General features: G+C 44.7%; 1 protein-coding gene across 1 annotated transcript in view; it reads left to right on the top strand.

Annotated features, from left to right (window-relative positions):
- The window catches only part of ccdc88c (coiled-coil domain containing 88C), an 86,068-nt gene that overhangs the window by 19,287 nt on the left and 49,983 nt on the right, over window positions 1-16,798 (top strand). The window contains exon 4 of the mRNA XM_023994229.1: window positions 13,571-13,640. Coding sequence (XP_023849997.1) covers window positions 13,571-13,640 — 70 coding nt within the window. The remainder of the gene's footprint in view (window positions 1-13,570; window positions 13,641-16,798) is intronic.

Raw genomic sequence — 16,798 nt, 5'->3', positions numbered from 1 at the left:
CCACTTATCTTCTGGTGATATGACATTCTGCACTACTAGATTCCATAATCTCTCGACTGTGTGGTGGCTTGTTGGTTTTAAAGACAGCTTTGTCACTGTGTGAATGAGGTTCTTAGTAGTCTACATGAACTCAGCAAAAAAAGAAACGTCCCTTTTTCCGGACCCTGTCTTTCAAAGATAATTCATAAAAATCCAAATAACTTCACAGATATTAATTGTAAAGGGTTTAAATACTGTTTCCCATGCTTGTTCAGTGAACCATAAACAATTAATGAACATGCACCTGCGGAACGGTTGTTAAGACACTAACATATTGCAGACGGTAGGCAATTAAGGTCACAGTTATGAAAACTTAGGACACTAAAGAGGCCTTTCTACTGACTCTAGAAAAACGCCAAAAGAAGATGCTCATCTGCGTGAACGTGTCTTAAGCATGCTGCAAGGAGGCATGAGGACTGCAGATGTGGCCTGGGCAATAAATTGCAATGTCCGTACTGTGAAACGCCTAAGACAGCGCTACAGGATGGACAGCTGATCTTCCTCGCAGTGGCAGACCACGTGTAACACCTGCACAGGATCGGTACATCCGAACATCACCTGTGGGACAGGTACTGGATGGCGGCAACAACAACTGCCCGAGTTAAACCAGGAACGCACAATCCCTCCAGTGCTCAGACTGTCCGCAATAGGCTGAGGGAGGCTGGACTGAGGGCTTGTAGGACTGTTGTAAGGTAGATCCTCACCAGCGGTGTGTCACAGCATCAGACTGAGCTTGTTGTCATTGCAGGCAATCTCAACGCTGTGCGTTACAGGGAAGACATCCTCCTCCCTCATGTTGTACTCTTCCTGCAGGCTCATCCTGACATGACCCTCCAACATGACAATGCCACCAGCCATACTGTTCGTTCTGTGCGTGATTTCCTGCAAGACAGTAATGTCAGTATTCTGCCATGGCCAGTGAAGACCCCGGATCTCAATCCCATTGAGCACGTCTGGGACCTGTTGGCTCAGAGGGTGAGGGCTAGGGCCACCCCCTGTCTCTTATACACATCTAGATGTGTATAAGAGACAGCTTCTGTTAGTCTGTTCGGTTTGTCTCAGTTGTTGAATCTTATGTCCGTACAAATCTTTACACGTTAAGTTTCCTAAAAATAAATGCAGTTGACATTGAGAGGATGTTTCTTTTTTTTTTCTGAGTTTATTTACCCAAGACCCCCAGAGCACTGGGCCGTGCGCAACAGTGTGTCTCTAAAACGTTAATCCGATTTATTCGTGATGACCGCAGTAAGGAGGCCCCAAGAGCAGTCTGAGATGTGACGTACCCTCTCTAATCTAGATAGTTATGAAGCCCCTGGCTGATCTGAAATGTATGAAGAACCCCAGATCTGACTAATGTGGCGAACCCTCTCTAGTCTAGATCCAGCCAGTCCACATCCTGATTGACTGCATGATTGGCTGAGTTATTTCAGGCCACAGGCAGCCAGTGTGTGTGGGTGGGTTTTCTGTTTTTAGTATTGATCTCAGATTGCTAAAGGCGGCAGCATGCTTCCGTTCAGCTGGCGGCTAGCCAATCCGAACGCGTGTGCTCACACTCCCTTGAAAGACCTTAGCTTGAAAAAATTTGAGACGCTGTAGCCAGTGCTTTGAGACATACTTCCTCAAAGTAGTCCCAATTTATCTGAACTCGAGTTCTGTCATTAATTTTGATGTTTTTGTCGGAGATCTTAGTCGCGCAATTTTTCATCCAAGATGTTTGATGCAGTATTTCTCCAAAGAATGTGCATGAAAACGAGTCGAAGAATCCCTACTGTTGACCAATCACCGCCGAAGGGGTGTGAATTCTGGCTACTGACTTCGGCTTGCCTTAGGGGGCACAATTTATTTTCTTAACAGCTGAAGAAACCCTTACCGAAGTCCAAAATGTCACAAAATGACTTCAAAATATATGCACAAACTGTTTCGGCTGGAAAGCATGTGGGCGATGTCTGTCTGCATTTAATTGCCATATGGGCGATTTCTGCCCTGACTGTGTTCGTTAACTGTATTTTGATAGGCATCTGTTTTACTTTAACACAACATTTGCTGCCAACCTGTCCTCTGTGGCACTGGGCCCAAACATTAGAGCAACATAATCAGGGCCATACACCCCATGGAGGGGTGACTTGGCTTCCTCTGTTCATAGCTTCAGGGGTCTGCTGCCACTGGACTATAGAAGCAACGATGCAGGCACTGACTGGTTTCCAGCAGCCAGGTTGCCCTAGGCTGTAGAGACGGGTGTACTGTACTCTGTAAAGGCACTAGACTAACATCAGCTCCAGCCCTGCTTGTACCCCATAGGGGCTTGGTCATCAAGTCACCCTATCCCAGTCAACCCATCCCTTATCACACCGACCCCCCCCCCCCCCCCAYACCTCTACACCCRCCACTCAGGGACATGATCATGTCAACCCACTCTGTCCCTCAGACCGTCACAGCACACTCAGCAGAGGAGAATGGAACAGCTGGGGAGGGTTCCACTAGACTGCGTCCCCTCAATGGACGCTGGGGGGGGGGTAGGGGAGTTTAGAGGTGTCATTGTACTCAGTCAATAAAGGAGAGGAGAAGTGGGGGGCGGGGTTATCATGGTGGCAGGAATGCCTCTTTCCAGCCTGCTGTTGCATTCACACTGAATGAGGAGTTAGTAGGCCTTGTGTTGGGTGTATCGGCTCTGAGAGGGACATACAGTGGGATTTATCAAGTGTGGGGTCTCGGACATTGCTTCAGTCTTATTCTTTGTTTGTCTTTCTTTTCGACTGGGGTGTCCTTGTCCCAGGTCTTTTGGCAAGAATCCTTAATGAGGTCTGGGCTATGAAATATGGCAGACAGCCCAAAATATTATTTTTATGTTTATGAATGATTTCACATGAATTTGTTACAGAGAAAAGTCTTTGAAATGTGAACAGCGGCGAACCTCCCAGTCAGCCTAGTGTTTGTTGCTGTCATGTGTCTGAGAGGCTGGGAAGACTAGGTACCCTATTTACTCACTCTGTCAAGTTTGAGCGTTTGTTTAATCCAGTGTTGAATAAGTTCTCGCTCTGTTCCTTCTTATTTTAGCCCCTTTGTCTTTTCAACGAATCACTCTGTCATCTCTGTTTTCTTAACAGTATATTTGTATCTGCACGGACAGTTATTCCCCATCTCTCAGCCTGTATGGTTTTCAAAGTGTATGTGATACTCTGTGGTTAGTGACTTAACTGTAGACTAGACGCCCAGGTGAGAAATAATTCAGCACCCTGTGACTAGAATTCTGAAGCTCTGATTGCAGCCACTGAAGCTCGGCTGATGCAATCAGTGCAGAGAGAAGCTTTCTGTATTATTTCAGAAGCATTCACAGAATGATATAGATGTTAAAATGTATAGATATGAGTGCTTACAGATGTGTAGTCAGTGCTGTGAGAGGAAGGCTGTCTTCCCCACAGGGAATATGGTGCAGGGGGTCAATTAGCAAGGGAGATGGGCCGCGTATATTGAGGGAATTTAATTGACAAGTTGTTTCTCTCTCACGTGTGTGCGCACACACACACACACACACACACACACACAGGGGAGTGTGCTTAGCTGTGTTATTGATCATAGCCTGGGTCAGCGGTCAGACCAAGGTGGGCATAGGGTGTGCACTTTTTAAATGGGTTGCTGGTACATGATGAAATGCTCACTCACCAGGCTGTTCTATTCAACAATGACTATTGATCCACTCTGGGATTTTTACTGCACATCCACTCAACCAAAATTGAGATAAAAAAAAAGATTGACATATCATTCTTTATTTGGTATGGAAATGGTATACACCTTACTGCACTTTTTTATACACTATTACATACCCTTTAAAAGTACATCTTAATTATATTGAAGGACCTGTGCCTTTTTTTTTTTAGCATTTTTCATTCACTGTAATGTGACAAAAACAACCCAGGTAGCCAGTGTGTACCCTGTGATGGAGACAGGTACTAATCTGTTTTCCAGTGCAGCCTGGTAATATCTTCAGTTATTTTGCTGTTTGGGTAGGTAGGTAGGTAGGGTGGCAGGTAGCAGCAGTTGGGTGCAGGGTGTTGGTTTGGCACACTGCCAGACTGTTCCTAGTTGTGACACCCTCGAGGGTCTCCAGCTAGCTAATTGTGTCCCCAGGCTATTGCGGAGTTCTGCTGCACAAAACTACCAGTTAGCTGCTAGCATACACCTAAAAGAAAAGTCCCTTTTTCAGGACCCTGTCTCAAAGATAATTAGTAAAAATCCAAATAACTTCACAGATCTTCACTGTAAATGGTTTAAATACTGTTTCCCATGCTTGTTCAATGAACCATAAACAATTAATGAACATGCACCTGTGGAACGGTCGTTAAAACACTAACAGATTAGACGGTAGGCAATTTAAGGTCACAGTTATGAAAAATTAGGACACTAAACAGGCCTTTTCTACTGACTCTGGAAAAATGCCAAAAGAAAGATGCCCAGGGTCCATGCTCATCTGCGTGAATGTGCCTTAGGCATGCTGCAAGGAGGCATGAGGACTGCAGATGTGGCCTGGGCACTACATTGCAATGTCCGTACTGTGAGACGCCTAAGACAGCGCTACCGGGAGACAAGGCGGACAGCTGATCGTCCTCGCAGTGGCAAACCACGTGTAATAACACCTGCACAGGATCGGTACATCCGAACATCACATCTGCGGGACAGGTACAGGATGGCAACAACAACTGCCCGAGTTACACCAGGAAGGCACAATCCCTCCATCAGTGCTCAGACTGTCCGCAATAGGCTGAGAGAGGCTGGACTGAGTGCTTGTAGGCCATGTTGTAAGGCAGGTCCTTACCAGACATCACCGGCAACAACGTTGCCTATGGGCACAAACCCACCTTATGCTGGACCAGACAGGACTGGCAAAAAGTGCTCTTCACTGACGAGTCGTGGTTTTGTCTCACCAGGGGTGATGGTCAGAGTCGCGATTATCGTCAAAGGAATGAGCGTTACACCGAGGCCTGTACTCTGGAGCGGGATCGATTTGGAGATGGAGGGGCTGTCATGGTCTGGGGTGGTGTGTCACATCATCAGACTGCCTGCAATGACAACAAGCTCAATCTCAACGCTGTGCGTTTACAGGGAAGACATCCTCCTCCCTCATGTGGTACCCTTCCTGCAGGCTCATCCTGACATGACCCTCCAGCATGACAATGCCACCAGCCATACTGCTCGTTCTGTGCGTGATTTCCCGCAAGACAGTAATGTCAGTGTTCTGCCATGGCCAGAGACGAGCCCGGATCTCAATCCCATTGAGCACGTCTGGGACCTGTTGGATCGGAGGGTGAGGGCTAGGGAGAGATACTGTTACTTTTGACTCCCCCCTTTTGTTCAGGGACACATTATTCCATTTCTGTTAGTCACATGTCTGTGGAACTTGTTCAGTTTGTCTCAGTTGTTGAATCTTATGTTCATACAAATAGTTACAAATGTTAAGTTTGCTGAAAATAAATGCAGTTGACAGTGAGAGGATGTTTTATTTTTTTGCTGAGTTTATAATGTGCTTGTGGGGCCTCATCCCATAGTACAAGAGCTTCATCCTTACTGTAGGGCTTCCCTAACGCAGCAGCACTGTTTATAGACTATAGTGTTGTCTTCTCCTCAGGAAAACTGTTTTGGGTGTGGTCTCTCTTCCTCTTATAATAACCTGGTCATGGAGCTCTGTCTATACAGCCCATTGTTTACAGTGTACAACTAAAATACAATACATTGGAATAGGAGGGAAGGGAATTCCTTTATTTTAAGTGCAATACCTAAATGTCTCTTGGATGAGATTGTCTCTGCTTTCTCCCAGTTACACAGTACACACATTAGTATGTACAGTTGAAGGCAGAAGTTTACATACACTTTGGTTGCAGTCATTAAAACTGTTTTTTCAACCACTCCACAAATTTCTTGTTAACAAACTATAGTTTTGGCAAGTCGGTTAGAACATCTACTTTGTGCAAGACACATGTAATTTTCCCAACAATTGTTTACAGACAGATTATTTCACTTATAATTCACTATCACAATTTCAGTGGGTCAGAAGTTTACATACACTAAGTTGACTGCCTTTAAACAGCTTGGAAAATTCCAGAAAATGGTGTCAAGCTTTAGAAGCTTCTGATAGGCTAATTTACATAATTTGAGTTAATTGGAGGTGTACCTGTGGATGTATTTCAAGACCTACCTTCAAACTCAGTGCCTCTTTGCTTGTCAACATGGGAAAATCAAAAGAAATCAGCTAAGACCTCAGAAAAATGTTGTATCCCTCCACAAGTTTGGTTCATCCTTGGGAGCAATTTCCAAATGCCTGACGGTACCACGTTCATCTGTACAAACCAGTAGAACGCAAGTATAAACACCATGGTACCACTTAGCCGTCATACCGCTCAGGAAGGAGACGCGTTCTGTCTCCTAGAGACGAATGAACTTTGGTGTGAAAAGTCAATCCCAGAACAACAGCAAAGGACCTTGTGAAGATGCTGGAGGAAACGGGTACAAAAGTATCTATATTCACAGTAAAACAAGTCCTATATTGACATAACCTGAAAGGCCGCTCAGCAAGGAGGAAGCCACTGCTCCAAAACCGCCATAAAAAAAAAAAAGCCAGACTATGGTTTGCAACTGCACATGGGGACAAAGTGTACTTTTTGGAGAAATGTCCTCTGGTCTGATGAAACAAAAATAGAACTGTTTGGCCATAATGACCATCATGATGGCCAAACAGTTCTGTTTGGAGGAAAAAGGGGAGGCTTGCAAGCCGACGAACAACATCCCAACCGTGAAGCACATCGGTGGCAGCATCATGTGGTGTGGGTGCTTTGCTGCAGGAGGGGTGGTGCACTTACCAAAATAGATGGCATCATGAGGTAGGAAAATTAAGTGGATATATTGAAGCAAAATCTCAAGACATCAGTCAGGAAGTTAAAGCTTGGTCACAAATGGTTCTTCCAAATGGACAATGACCCCAAGCATACTTCCAAAGTTGTGGCAAAATGGCTTAAGGACAACAAAGTCAAGGTATTGGAGTGGCCATCACAAAGCCCTGACCTTAATCCCATAGAAAATGTATGGGCAGAACTGAAAAAGCATGTGTGAGCAAGGAGGCCTACAAACATGACTGTTACACCAGCTCTGTCAGGAGGAATGGGCAAAATTCACCCAACTTATTGTGGGAAGCTTGTGGAAGGCTACCCAAAACATTTGGCCCAAGTTAAATAATTTAAAGGCAATGCTACCAAATACTAATTGAGTGCATGTAAACTTCTGACCCACTGGGAATGTGATGAAAGAAATAAAAGCTGAAATAAATAATTCTCTACTACTTTTCTGACAATTCACATTCTTAAAATGATGTGGTGATCCTAAGACAGGGTATGTTTCCTAGGATTAAATGTCAGGAATTGTGAAGAACTGAGTTTAAATGTATTCGGCTAAGGTGTATGTAAACTTACGACTTCAACTGTATGTGGTGCTTTTGAAGCAGCCCTGGCGGAGTGGATGGAAGCAGGAGTCCTGCTGTTCCCATGGGCTGTCTGTGATTGGAAGAGAGAGGCTCTGTGATTGGAAGAGAGAGGCTCTGTGATTGGAAGAGAGAGGCTCTGTGATTGGAAGAGAGAGGCTCTGGGGATTGAAGAGAGAGGCTCTGTGATTGGAAGAGAGAGGCTCTGTGATTGGAAGAGAGAGGCTCTGTGATTGGAAGAGAGAGGCTCTGTGATTGGAAGAGAGATGCCTGGGGGAACATTCTCTGACTGTTACTGTGTCGAGCCCAGCACTGGTCGGAGCTACCTAGCCTGTCTCTGCTGTCTCCTTGATCTTGGTTGGTTGGGGAGGAGGAGAGGAGGCTGAAGCTTTTGCTTTTGTCTCAACCTTTCACTTGTGCTTGCTTTCACTTGCTGACTCGTCTCACTCCTAATGACGTACATGTAGAATTTGAAACACTTGGTCTACAGCTTCTCCATCAGCTTAATGTGAATAGCCTATCGGTCTCCAAATAACCATCATATGTATTTATAAAGCCCTTCTTACATCAGCAGATATCTCAAAGTGCTGTACAGAAACTCAGCCTAAAACCCCAAACAGCAAGCAATGCAGGTGTAGTAGCGCCATCATGCCAAAGGTCCAGAAAAACAAACAAAAACACGTGGCCTATGGATGTCCTAGATTGCACAGCTCTGTATTGTTCTGCATAGCAACAGAGGAAGAGGAAATAAGGCCCAGGCAAAATTATTTGATTTTTCCCCCCCAAATTTCTGGCCAGTGATCTTTCTTTGACCCTCTGGTCCCAACACATCTTCAAAGCCATTCCTCCCAATGATGGTTCCATAATGTTACTGAGCTGTAGATGATGATCATGAAGTCATTTTCTTTCTCCTCCCCACTTCCCTGTTTAAACAAAGGTAGATTTTACAGTTGAGGAGATGGCTGTTGTCAAGGGACACGTCTACCTATTGCACAATACACACCTGCGCACACGAAGGGATGAGGTCAGCCAAAAACTATTTTTGTTTTTGTACTGAAGGAGTTACCATTGTTGGGTGGGTAATGGAGAGAGGGTAGGAGAGGAGAGATTTGACTCCAGTACCTGAACATGACCTCACCTGTTCCTGCAGGCTGAAATCGATCTGCACTAATCAATAATGTAAACCAGACAACTTAGTGTGTCCCAGCCTGTTTTCCACTAACATGGCTGATAAACCAGTGTTGTGTTCAGTTGGGCCTACCATAGCATCTCCATCACCCTTTTAAACGGTAAACTGAAAATATATATATTTTCTGATTGGACAAGTCCAGGTAGTCCCTCCCTCCCTGTTTGTCATTTCAATTATAATTTTTATTTTATTTGTGCCTAATGATTATGACCCAGTACTGGAAAAAACAAGGCAAATATCTCCATCAATAAGGTCTAATTAGAGCCTTGAAGGCACCATCTGCCTGGCTGTTGTCATGTTTAATTTACACTGGTTTGGTTTCTCTTATGCTGATTGAGATGATTTGGACTAGCTGACAGCAGGAGTTGACCAGGCAAAGAGATTATGCTTTCTAAATGACACCCTATTCTCTTTATAGTGCGCTACATTTGACCAGAGCCTAGTCAAAAGTAGTGCACTATAAAGGGAATATGGTGCCATTTGGGTTGTAGACAGAGATAGCTAGGGAACTCTATTTAGCTATGCATCATAGCCAACACCTGCAGCTACTGTTAGTGTCCTCACTGGCCCGTCCTCCAGGGGGTAAACCGATAGGCTGCCGTTCTCCCTCAAGTTCCTCTCGATGATCACCTGCCTGCTGAAACAACATGATGGCTTGAGCCTGTAACACCCTGTAACACCTCTACAAAGCCCCAGTGCTAGCCATATTATACAAATATTGTAATGGGAAATTGTTTAATGATGTTGCTTCCCTAAATTGATCTATTTAAGTATTAATAGGTGTTTTCTAAAAAGGCCTGGGGGTGTGATGGATAGAACGTAAGCCTGTGTTTGAATATTGATGAGGTGTAACAGAATAACAGACATATGGGGCCCTCTAGTCAGACAGTCTGTTTTTTATGGCCATAAGAGGCTCCAGTCCAGATGCACCATGCTTATTTACTAATGTTGCACCCAAACCCAAGCATCTGTTAATAACACAGAAGTAGTAAAGTCTTGCTCAATAAAGATGTTGATTAAATAAGGCAGAGTTCCCACAGTTACAAAACATGCTAGAGTGATCCCTATCCACAAGAATGGCCGAACAACCAACAAGGTTAACTATAGATGTGTCTATTTTGAGTGTGCTGTCTAAAGTGCTGGGAAAAGTAATTTATGAACAGAGGAATAGATCAAGACTAATATTCTTGGTCTGGTTTTAGAAAGTCCCACTCCACTGACACATCTATTGTTTTTAACATACTTTATTAGGGGAGGCGTGAGTGAGGGGGTCAGAACAGCAGGTCCGGGACAAGATGGCATGACCTGTGAACAGGTTAGTGTTCCATAGCCGCAGGCAAAACACCAGAAACTGGATCAGCAGCACGAGAAGGTAGCACGACTGATGAACAGGTTAGGGTTCCATAGCTGCAGGCAAAACCGTGGAAACTGGATCAGCAGCACAACCAGATGGACTGGGGACAGGAACAGCCAGGAGTCATCAGGTCATGTTGTCTTGAGGCATGGTCCTAGGGCTCAGGTCCACCGGGAGGGGAGAGAAGGAAAGTGTGAGATGGGAGAATTAGAGTAGAGTACCTAAGATTACACAGGACATCAGATAAGACATGAGAATTGCACCAGATATGACAGACTGACTCTAGCCCCCCGGCATATAGACTATTGCAGCATAGATACTGGAGACGGGAGATCGGGGAACACTGTGGCCCTGTCCGGGACAGGGCCAACCAGGCAAGATATAAACCCAACCACTGCCAAATCACTTTCTCCACACCACTAAAGGGATATCAACAGACCACTAACTTACTACCCTGAGACAAGGCTGAGTATAGCCCACGTAGATCTCCCCCACTACATGAGCCCGAGGACAGGAAGGGCAAGCCAATGATTGAGCCCCCGTAATAGGGTCAGAGGCAGAGAATCCCAGTGGAGAGAGGGGAGCCGGCCAGGCAGAGACGGGAAAGGTGGTTCGTCACTCCAGTGCCTTACCATTCACCTGCACACCCCTGGGCCAGACTACACTCAATTATAGGACCTACTGAGAGATGTCTTCAGTAAAGACTTAAAGGTTGAGACTGAGTCTGCGTCTCACGTGGATCGGCAGACCATTCCACAAAAATGTACCTCTATAGTCAAAATATCTGCCTCCAGCTGTTTGCTTAGAAATTTTAGGAATAATAACGAGGCCTGTGTGTTGTGACCGTAACGTACGTGTAGCTATGTACTGCAGAACCAAATTGGTGAGAGGGATAGGAGCAAGTCCATAATTTGTACGTTAATTTGTAGAACTAGCGTCACTGTTTTGTTTTACTTTTAAACATTTGCTGCCATCCACTTCCTTATGTCTGGAACACAGGCTTCCAGGGTAGGCAATTTTGGGGCTTCACCATGTTTGATCGAAATGTACTGCTTGTGTGTCATCCGCATAGCAGTGAATGTTGACATTGTGTTTCCGAATGACATTACCAAGCGGGAAGATAGAGAACAGTAGTGGTCTTAGAATGGAACCTTGAGGAGCACCGAATCTTTCCATTGATTTGTCAGGGGACAAGCCATCCACAGAGACTAACTGATATATTTCTGACAGATCAGATCTGAACTTGTCCGCGTAAACCAAATGTGGTTTCCAATCCCTCCAAAAGAATGTTGGGCTCGATTGGTGTCGAATGCAGGACTAAGGTCTAGGAGCATGAAGATACACACGTTAACAATATGAAATCAGCCTGCTCTCGTAATTGATTTTCTATGCAGATGACTGCTCTACTGGTGTCCCATAAGAACAAAGCCTCAGTGGAAAAGATCTTTAGTGCAGAGTTATCCAATATCAGTAAATTCCTTTCAGAAAACCTTTCTCTGCATATTGGAAAAGATAGAATCCAGAGTAAAGCTTAAAGGTCCCCTGGTTTTAGTGTCCACGTGGGCAACTCAGTGGTTACACAAAAAACCTTGGTCAGCTACCTTGGGTGTGAATTGGTTGGGTACTTGACTGGTGACACTATGGCCGTGAAGGTTTTGACAAAGTAAACCACAAAATTCTATTCCAATCTCGGACCTCAAAATATCTTGATAGTGACAGCCTAATGACACTGACAGGTGCGCTAGTTCAGTATCACTTTTATGCGTGCACATCATGGCTCACCAGCATCCCTAAACAGCTAAAAAATAAGCTACAGACCAGCCAAAACAAGCTGGTGGAAACTGTGCTTAACTCCCTCCTCGTACTCATCGAAGGTTGAGCATTTTAAACAGCTAGTCTAGCTATCTGTAGAGAAAAGGGTAGAGTATCTTGTAAGATCACCTTTTTTATATACTGTCACGGTTGAGTGGAACAAACTACCACAGCAACTCAAAGCCATGCCGAGCATAACTTCATTTTAAAATAATGTAAAAATCTGGCTAATCAAGGAATAGAACAATTGTTTCATGTCTGGATCTATGTCATGTATCTCTATGTTTATCTATTTGCACCATGGAATTTATGGACTACCAGGGGAACTAAGGACAAGCAACACCTGGTGACATTTTCACTGAGCTGCTGCTAGTGTAAGATGAGGAGCCTAGCAGGCAGTTAGACTCGGCTCTGTTCTGCTGTTTCTTTACCGATCTTGTGCTCTGGCTTTCTAGTTCAGTGCATTTGAAACAGAGACGTGGGGGGTGTTTTTTGTGTTAGAGGTTTCTCAGGATGACGTGGGTAACAAATGGAATGTCCAACGGTTTTCACCTGACAATAGAGCTGTAGCTAGGCTGGGGCCTCTGCCAAAGGTCTGCTGCAATAGAAGGGAGGGAGAGTGAAAGTAGTCATTACCCCACACCACCACCACCCAGCCCCTCTATACAGAAGGCCCCTCCCTTGTAGTGGCGGCAGGCCCTTTGATTCTCCCCCAGGCCTGTCTATTCTAATGCCTCCAGAGTCCAGTGAAACCTGTATGGGAAAGGAGGGAAAGAGAAGGAGTAAAGATGTCATAGTAACTTCTGTGCTAATGCTCTCTTGCTATCGCTCTCTTTTTCTCTCGCACTCTCTCTCTCAGAATGAGGCTAACCTGACCCTAATCTTTCAGTTTTCCCTTTTTACATATCCTGCAGTATTACCTGAAGACAGTTAAATTCTCCAACAAGAGTCACGTTGTTCACTTTACTACAAGGAGTTGTTTGAAGCATGTGCCTGGGGTTTACAGCAATAACCATTACAGGTGACCTACCAGTGTCAAGTTGTGTGGGTGTAATGTTTTCTATGTAGGTGTGTGTTTGAACGAGGAGCTAAGGTCATTTGGACGTGTTGGGTCTGGTTTACTGTGTCTGTGTGATGTGTTATAGCTTGTTACCAAGGTGTCCATTGTTCCTCTGGTCCATTCTCTCACACAGACAAACATTGAGCATTCCATTTGTTACCCATGTGAGTGACAAACGAGAGAACAAACAGTATGTACATGCATGCACGTGTTGTATGTATGTGATTGTGTTCCTTCCTGATTCCCAACAAAAAATGTTTTGTGTGTTATTACAACCCTGCCCATATTCTCTCTCACTAGGAGATTGTTACAGCTGGGCAATGCATTGGTTACTGTATGAACTCCCCTCCTCCCCAAACGTGTTCTCTACAAACTGAAAATGGTCCTTTCCATCAATATTTCCTGTCTGTGTTTAATACGTTTCCCTTTCCCACCTTGCTGTGGGTCTCTGTTCAAGCTCTGTTAGCGACTTCACCCTTCAAATTCATGCCAGTGGAAGCTTCCTGTTCTGTTCTAGCTGAAGTCTGTGGCTTTATTAGTTAGCCTAGTTAACCCCTGCACTGCGTTTCAAGTCGACAGTACTTCTGCTGCAATGGTTTCCTTCCTCTGGTCCTGCTCTTACTTAATCCGGTATGTTCTCCTCTGTGTTTTCAGGACAGTCTCCAGCAGCTCATCCTGATGACCCTGCCTAATGTGCTGACCATCGCGAAGGACCCCCTCTCAGGTACTGTGGTGCTCATTCTCTTGTTCACAAACTCACAACAAGCCTCGGGTAGCTACGCCTCTAAATCCAGTTGGCTAGCTGGCTAGTGCAATATTTAAGTTAGGGGTCCCCATCTCTTGTTCACACTCACAATAAGTGCTTACAAATGCCTTTACGTATTCCCTTGTAATCTCGGTCCAGATACTGTTCTGAATGAGGGCCTGTTGGGGTGGAAAGGATGCACATGTTGTGGCCTTTTACTGGAGTCAGTCAGGAAGTGGGAAAGGCAGGAAAAGTCCTTTGGAGCCCTTCTATCTATAGGAGGCTAATCAGGCCATGGAGAGTGCTGAGTGTGTGGGCTCTCCGGCCTGGTGTCGACAACCTCGCCAGCATAGACCTGATATGGCTAGATGTGGCTATGGAGACCGTCAGACCTTATATAGTGGGTGTGAAAGGTCAGAGAGGGCTGCTGTCCGCAAGATACAGGTATAGCTGGGGATAGTTCACCTAAGGCTACTATGGTATATTGAGCCTTGATGGGACCATCTAGTCTGATTAGTAACAACTAAACTTTTATGAGAAGGAAGAGTTGTTTTTGTTTCCTCATCTAATTTTAATCTCTGAACCCAGAACCGTATATTGTGTACACTACTCTGTCATGAGTTTAAATCTAGCTAGTGTGGTTTATTCCGCCTCTGTCCCATATGACTTTTTTGAAACTCCACCTAGCTAGATGACTCCATAAAGCTAATACCCCGTAGTTTACACATACTCTATGTAGTTCATGTATGTACTTGCCGTGCGGTACAGTATGCATGAATGAATAAAAGGAACACCAGACCAGTTATTTCTATGGCTTTTGTAACTGCTGGCGTGAGAGTAGAGTATCTCCAGGATAATGACGTCATGTTTGAAGTGTTCAGCTTCACTGCCAGACAATGTTGTTCCTTCTCCTCCCGGTGGCTAGGCCTTTCATGGGTTGGGCCACTACCATGCCGCTCGCATGCTTGTTTTGCATGTTGGTTCCTGCAACTGTCTGTCTGTCAGACACACAAATAACTTATCAGGACCCATGTGGCTTATTTTTTTATTTTCCTGTCGGGAGCCAAGTTATCTAGATCTAGGCCTCTTGATTGGTTCCGTATGAAAACGTGTTTAGCAATCAAGGACAATAGTGGTCTAACATTGAATGGTGGAGTTGTTGGGAGGCTTTAGCTGTAAGCCAGCCTTGGTATGTGAACTGAATCTCAATATTGGTTAATGGGGTATGTGTTAATATTATTGTGTGTGGATTGACGCGTTATGTTTGTATTGAATGGCCTTAGGAAGTTAGCTTTTCCATGACTTCCTATGTTAAGTGTAGATTAGAAACAGTGAAAAGCTCCTCTCAGGGTTACAGCACTGCCTGCCCTGTGTACCTCTTTTGTCTTTTTAGTTGGTCTCAATGGAATAAGGGCAGAGCTGGGTCGCAGACAGGGTCTCCCTGGCAACAGTGTTGCCCTTTCCCCAGAGTGTTGATCAAGCTTTTTTTAAGTCCCTTCCAGGCCCAAGGGGATGGACACACACACACACACACACACACACACACACACACACACACAGCTGATCCCAGACAAACCCTGCACAAAACGACATGGTAAATACTTTTTTACAATCATGTGTCTTTCAAAAATTAAGGGCTTGCTACGTCCACAAAAACACCCAAACGTAATCCTGAGCTGTGTCAGATTTTAATGATTGACCCACTAACTGATGGCATCCTACCCATCAGTGATGGGAGAGATTTTCCAGCCCACTGGTGTAAGAACTGGGGGGATGGGAGAGGTCCACAAAACTGTCATTTGGGATTTGCTGCCTGCCTGGCAGGTTGACGTTTATTGGGATGACGCTTGTCATTTCCTTTATGATTGATGAGGATCTTCATATTGCAAATGGACGGTCCCTTACTGGACGTCTGCGAGTGTTTTATTAAAATAGGCCGAAGGCTTCAGGTCGTCCCCCTGGACGCGGTGTTCCGGGAAGTAAAAAATAAAATACGTTTCCTGGGCAATTGGTTTCCGCAATATCAAATTGTAATTAAAAAATAATTATTCTGCTCTTCCGGAATATTCCACCAGCTGGCTGTATATGGCAAATGGACATGGCCGTTTCTCGTAAACGGAAAAGACTTCAAACGAAACTCGGTGAGCACAGGGGTGGCCAAATGTACTTTTAGCCCAGAAACAAGATGGCATCGAGGCCACAACGCTCTTTGCGTTAATGCACATTTTGTGGGATTGAAGGTTGAAAACAGTAATACAGTGTTAATTTGACCGCTTCACGTCAAAGTACATAAACCTACGATGTAAGGAAAAATACAGTTGAAGTCGGAAGTTGACATACACCTTAGCCAAATATATTTAAACTCCGTTTTTCACAATCCTGACATTTAATCATTGTAAAAATTCCCTGTCTTAGGTCAGTTAGGATCACCACTTTATTTTAAGAAGGTGAAATGTCAGAATAATAGTGGTGTGATTTATTTAAGCTTTTATTTCTTTCATCACATTCCCAGTGGGTCAGAAGTTTACATACAATCAATTCGTATTTGGTAGCATTGCCTTTAAATTGCTTTAACTTGGGTCAATTGTTTTGGTAGCCTTCCACAAGCTTCCCACAATAAGTTGGGTGAATTTGCCCATTCCTCCTGACAGAGCTGGTGTAACTGAGTCAGGTTTGTAGGCCTCCTTGCTCGCACACGCTTTTTCAGTTCTGCCCACACATTTTCTATAGGATTTTAGTCAGGGCTTTGTGATGGCCACTCCAATACCTTGACTTTGTTGTCCTTAAGCCACTTTGCCACAACTTTGGAAGTATGCTTGGGTCATTGTCCATTTGGAAGGACCATTTGTGAACAAGCTTTAACTTCCTGACTGATGTCTGAGATGTTGCTTCAATATCACATAATTTTCCTACCTCATGATTCCATCTATTTTGTGAAGTGCATTTACATTTACATTTAAGTCATTTAGCAGACGCTCTTATCCAGAGCGACTTACAAATTGGAAAGTTCATACATATTCATCCTGGTCCCCCCGTGGGGAATGAACCCACAACCCTGGCGTTGCAAGCGCCATGCTCTACCAACTGAGCCACACGGGACCACCAGTCCCTCCTGCAGCAAAGCACCCCCACAGCAT

This window comes from Salvelinus sp. IW2-2015, linkage group LG9 (genome assembly GCF_002910315.2).
Source record: "Salvelinus sp. IW2-2015 linkage group LG9, ASM291031v2, whole genome shotgun sequence".
NCBI lineage: Eukaryota > Metazoa > Chordata > Actinopteri > Salmoniformes > Salmonidae > Salvelinus > Salvelinus sp. IW2-2015.
Note: the sequence above shows the minus strand (reverse complement) of the source record. Positions and strands in the feature narration are given on the sequence as shown.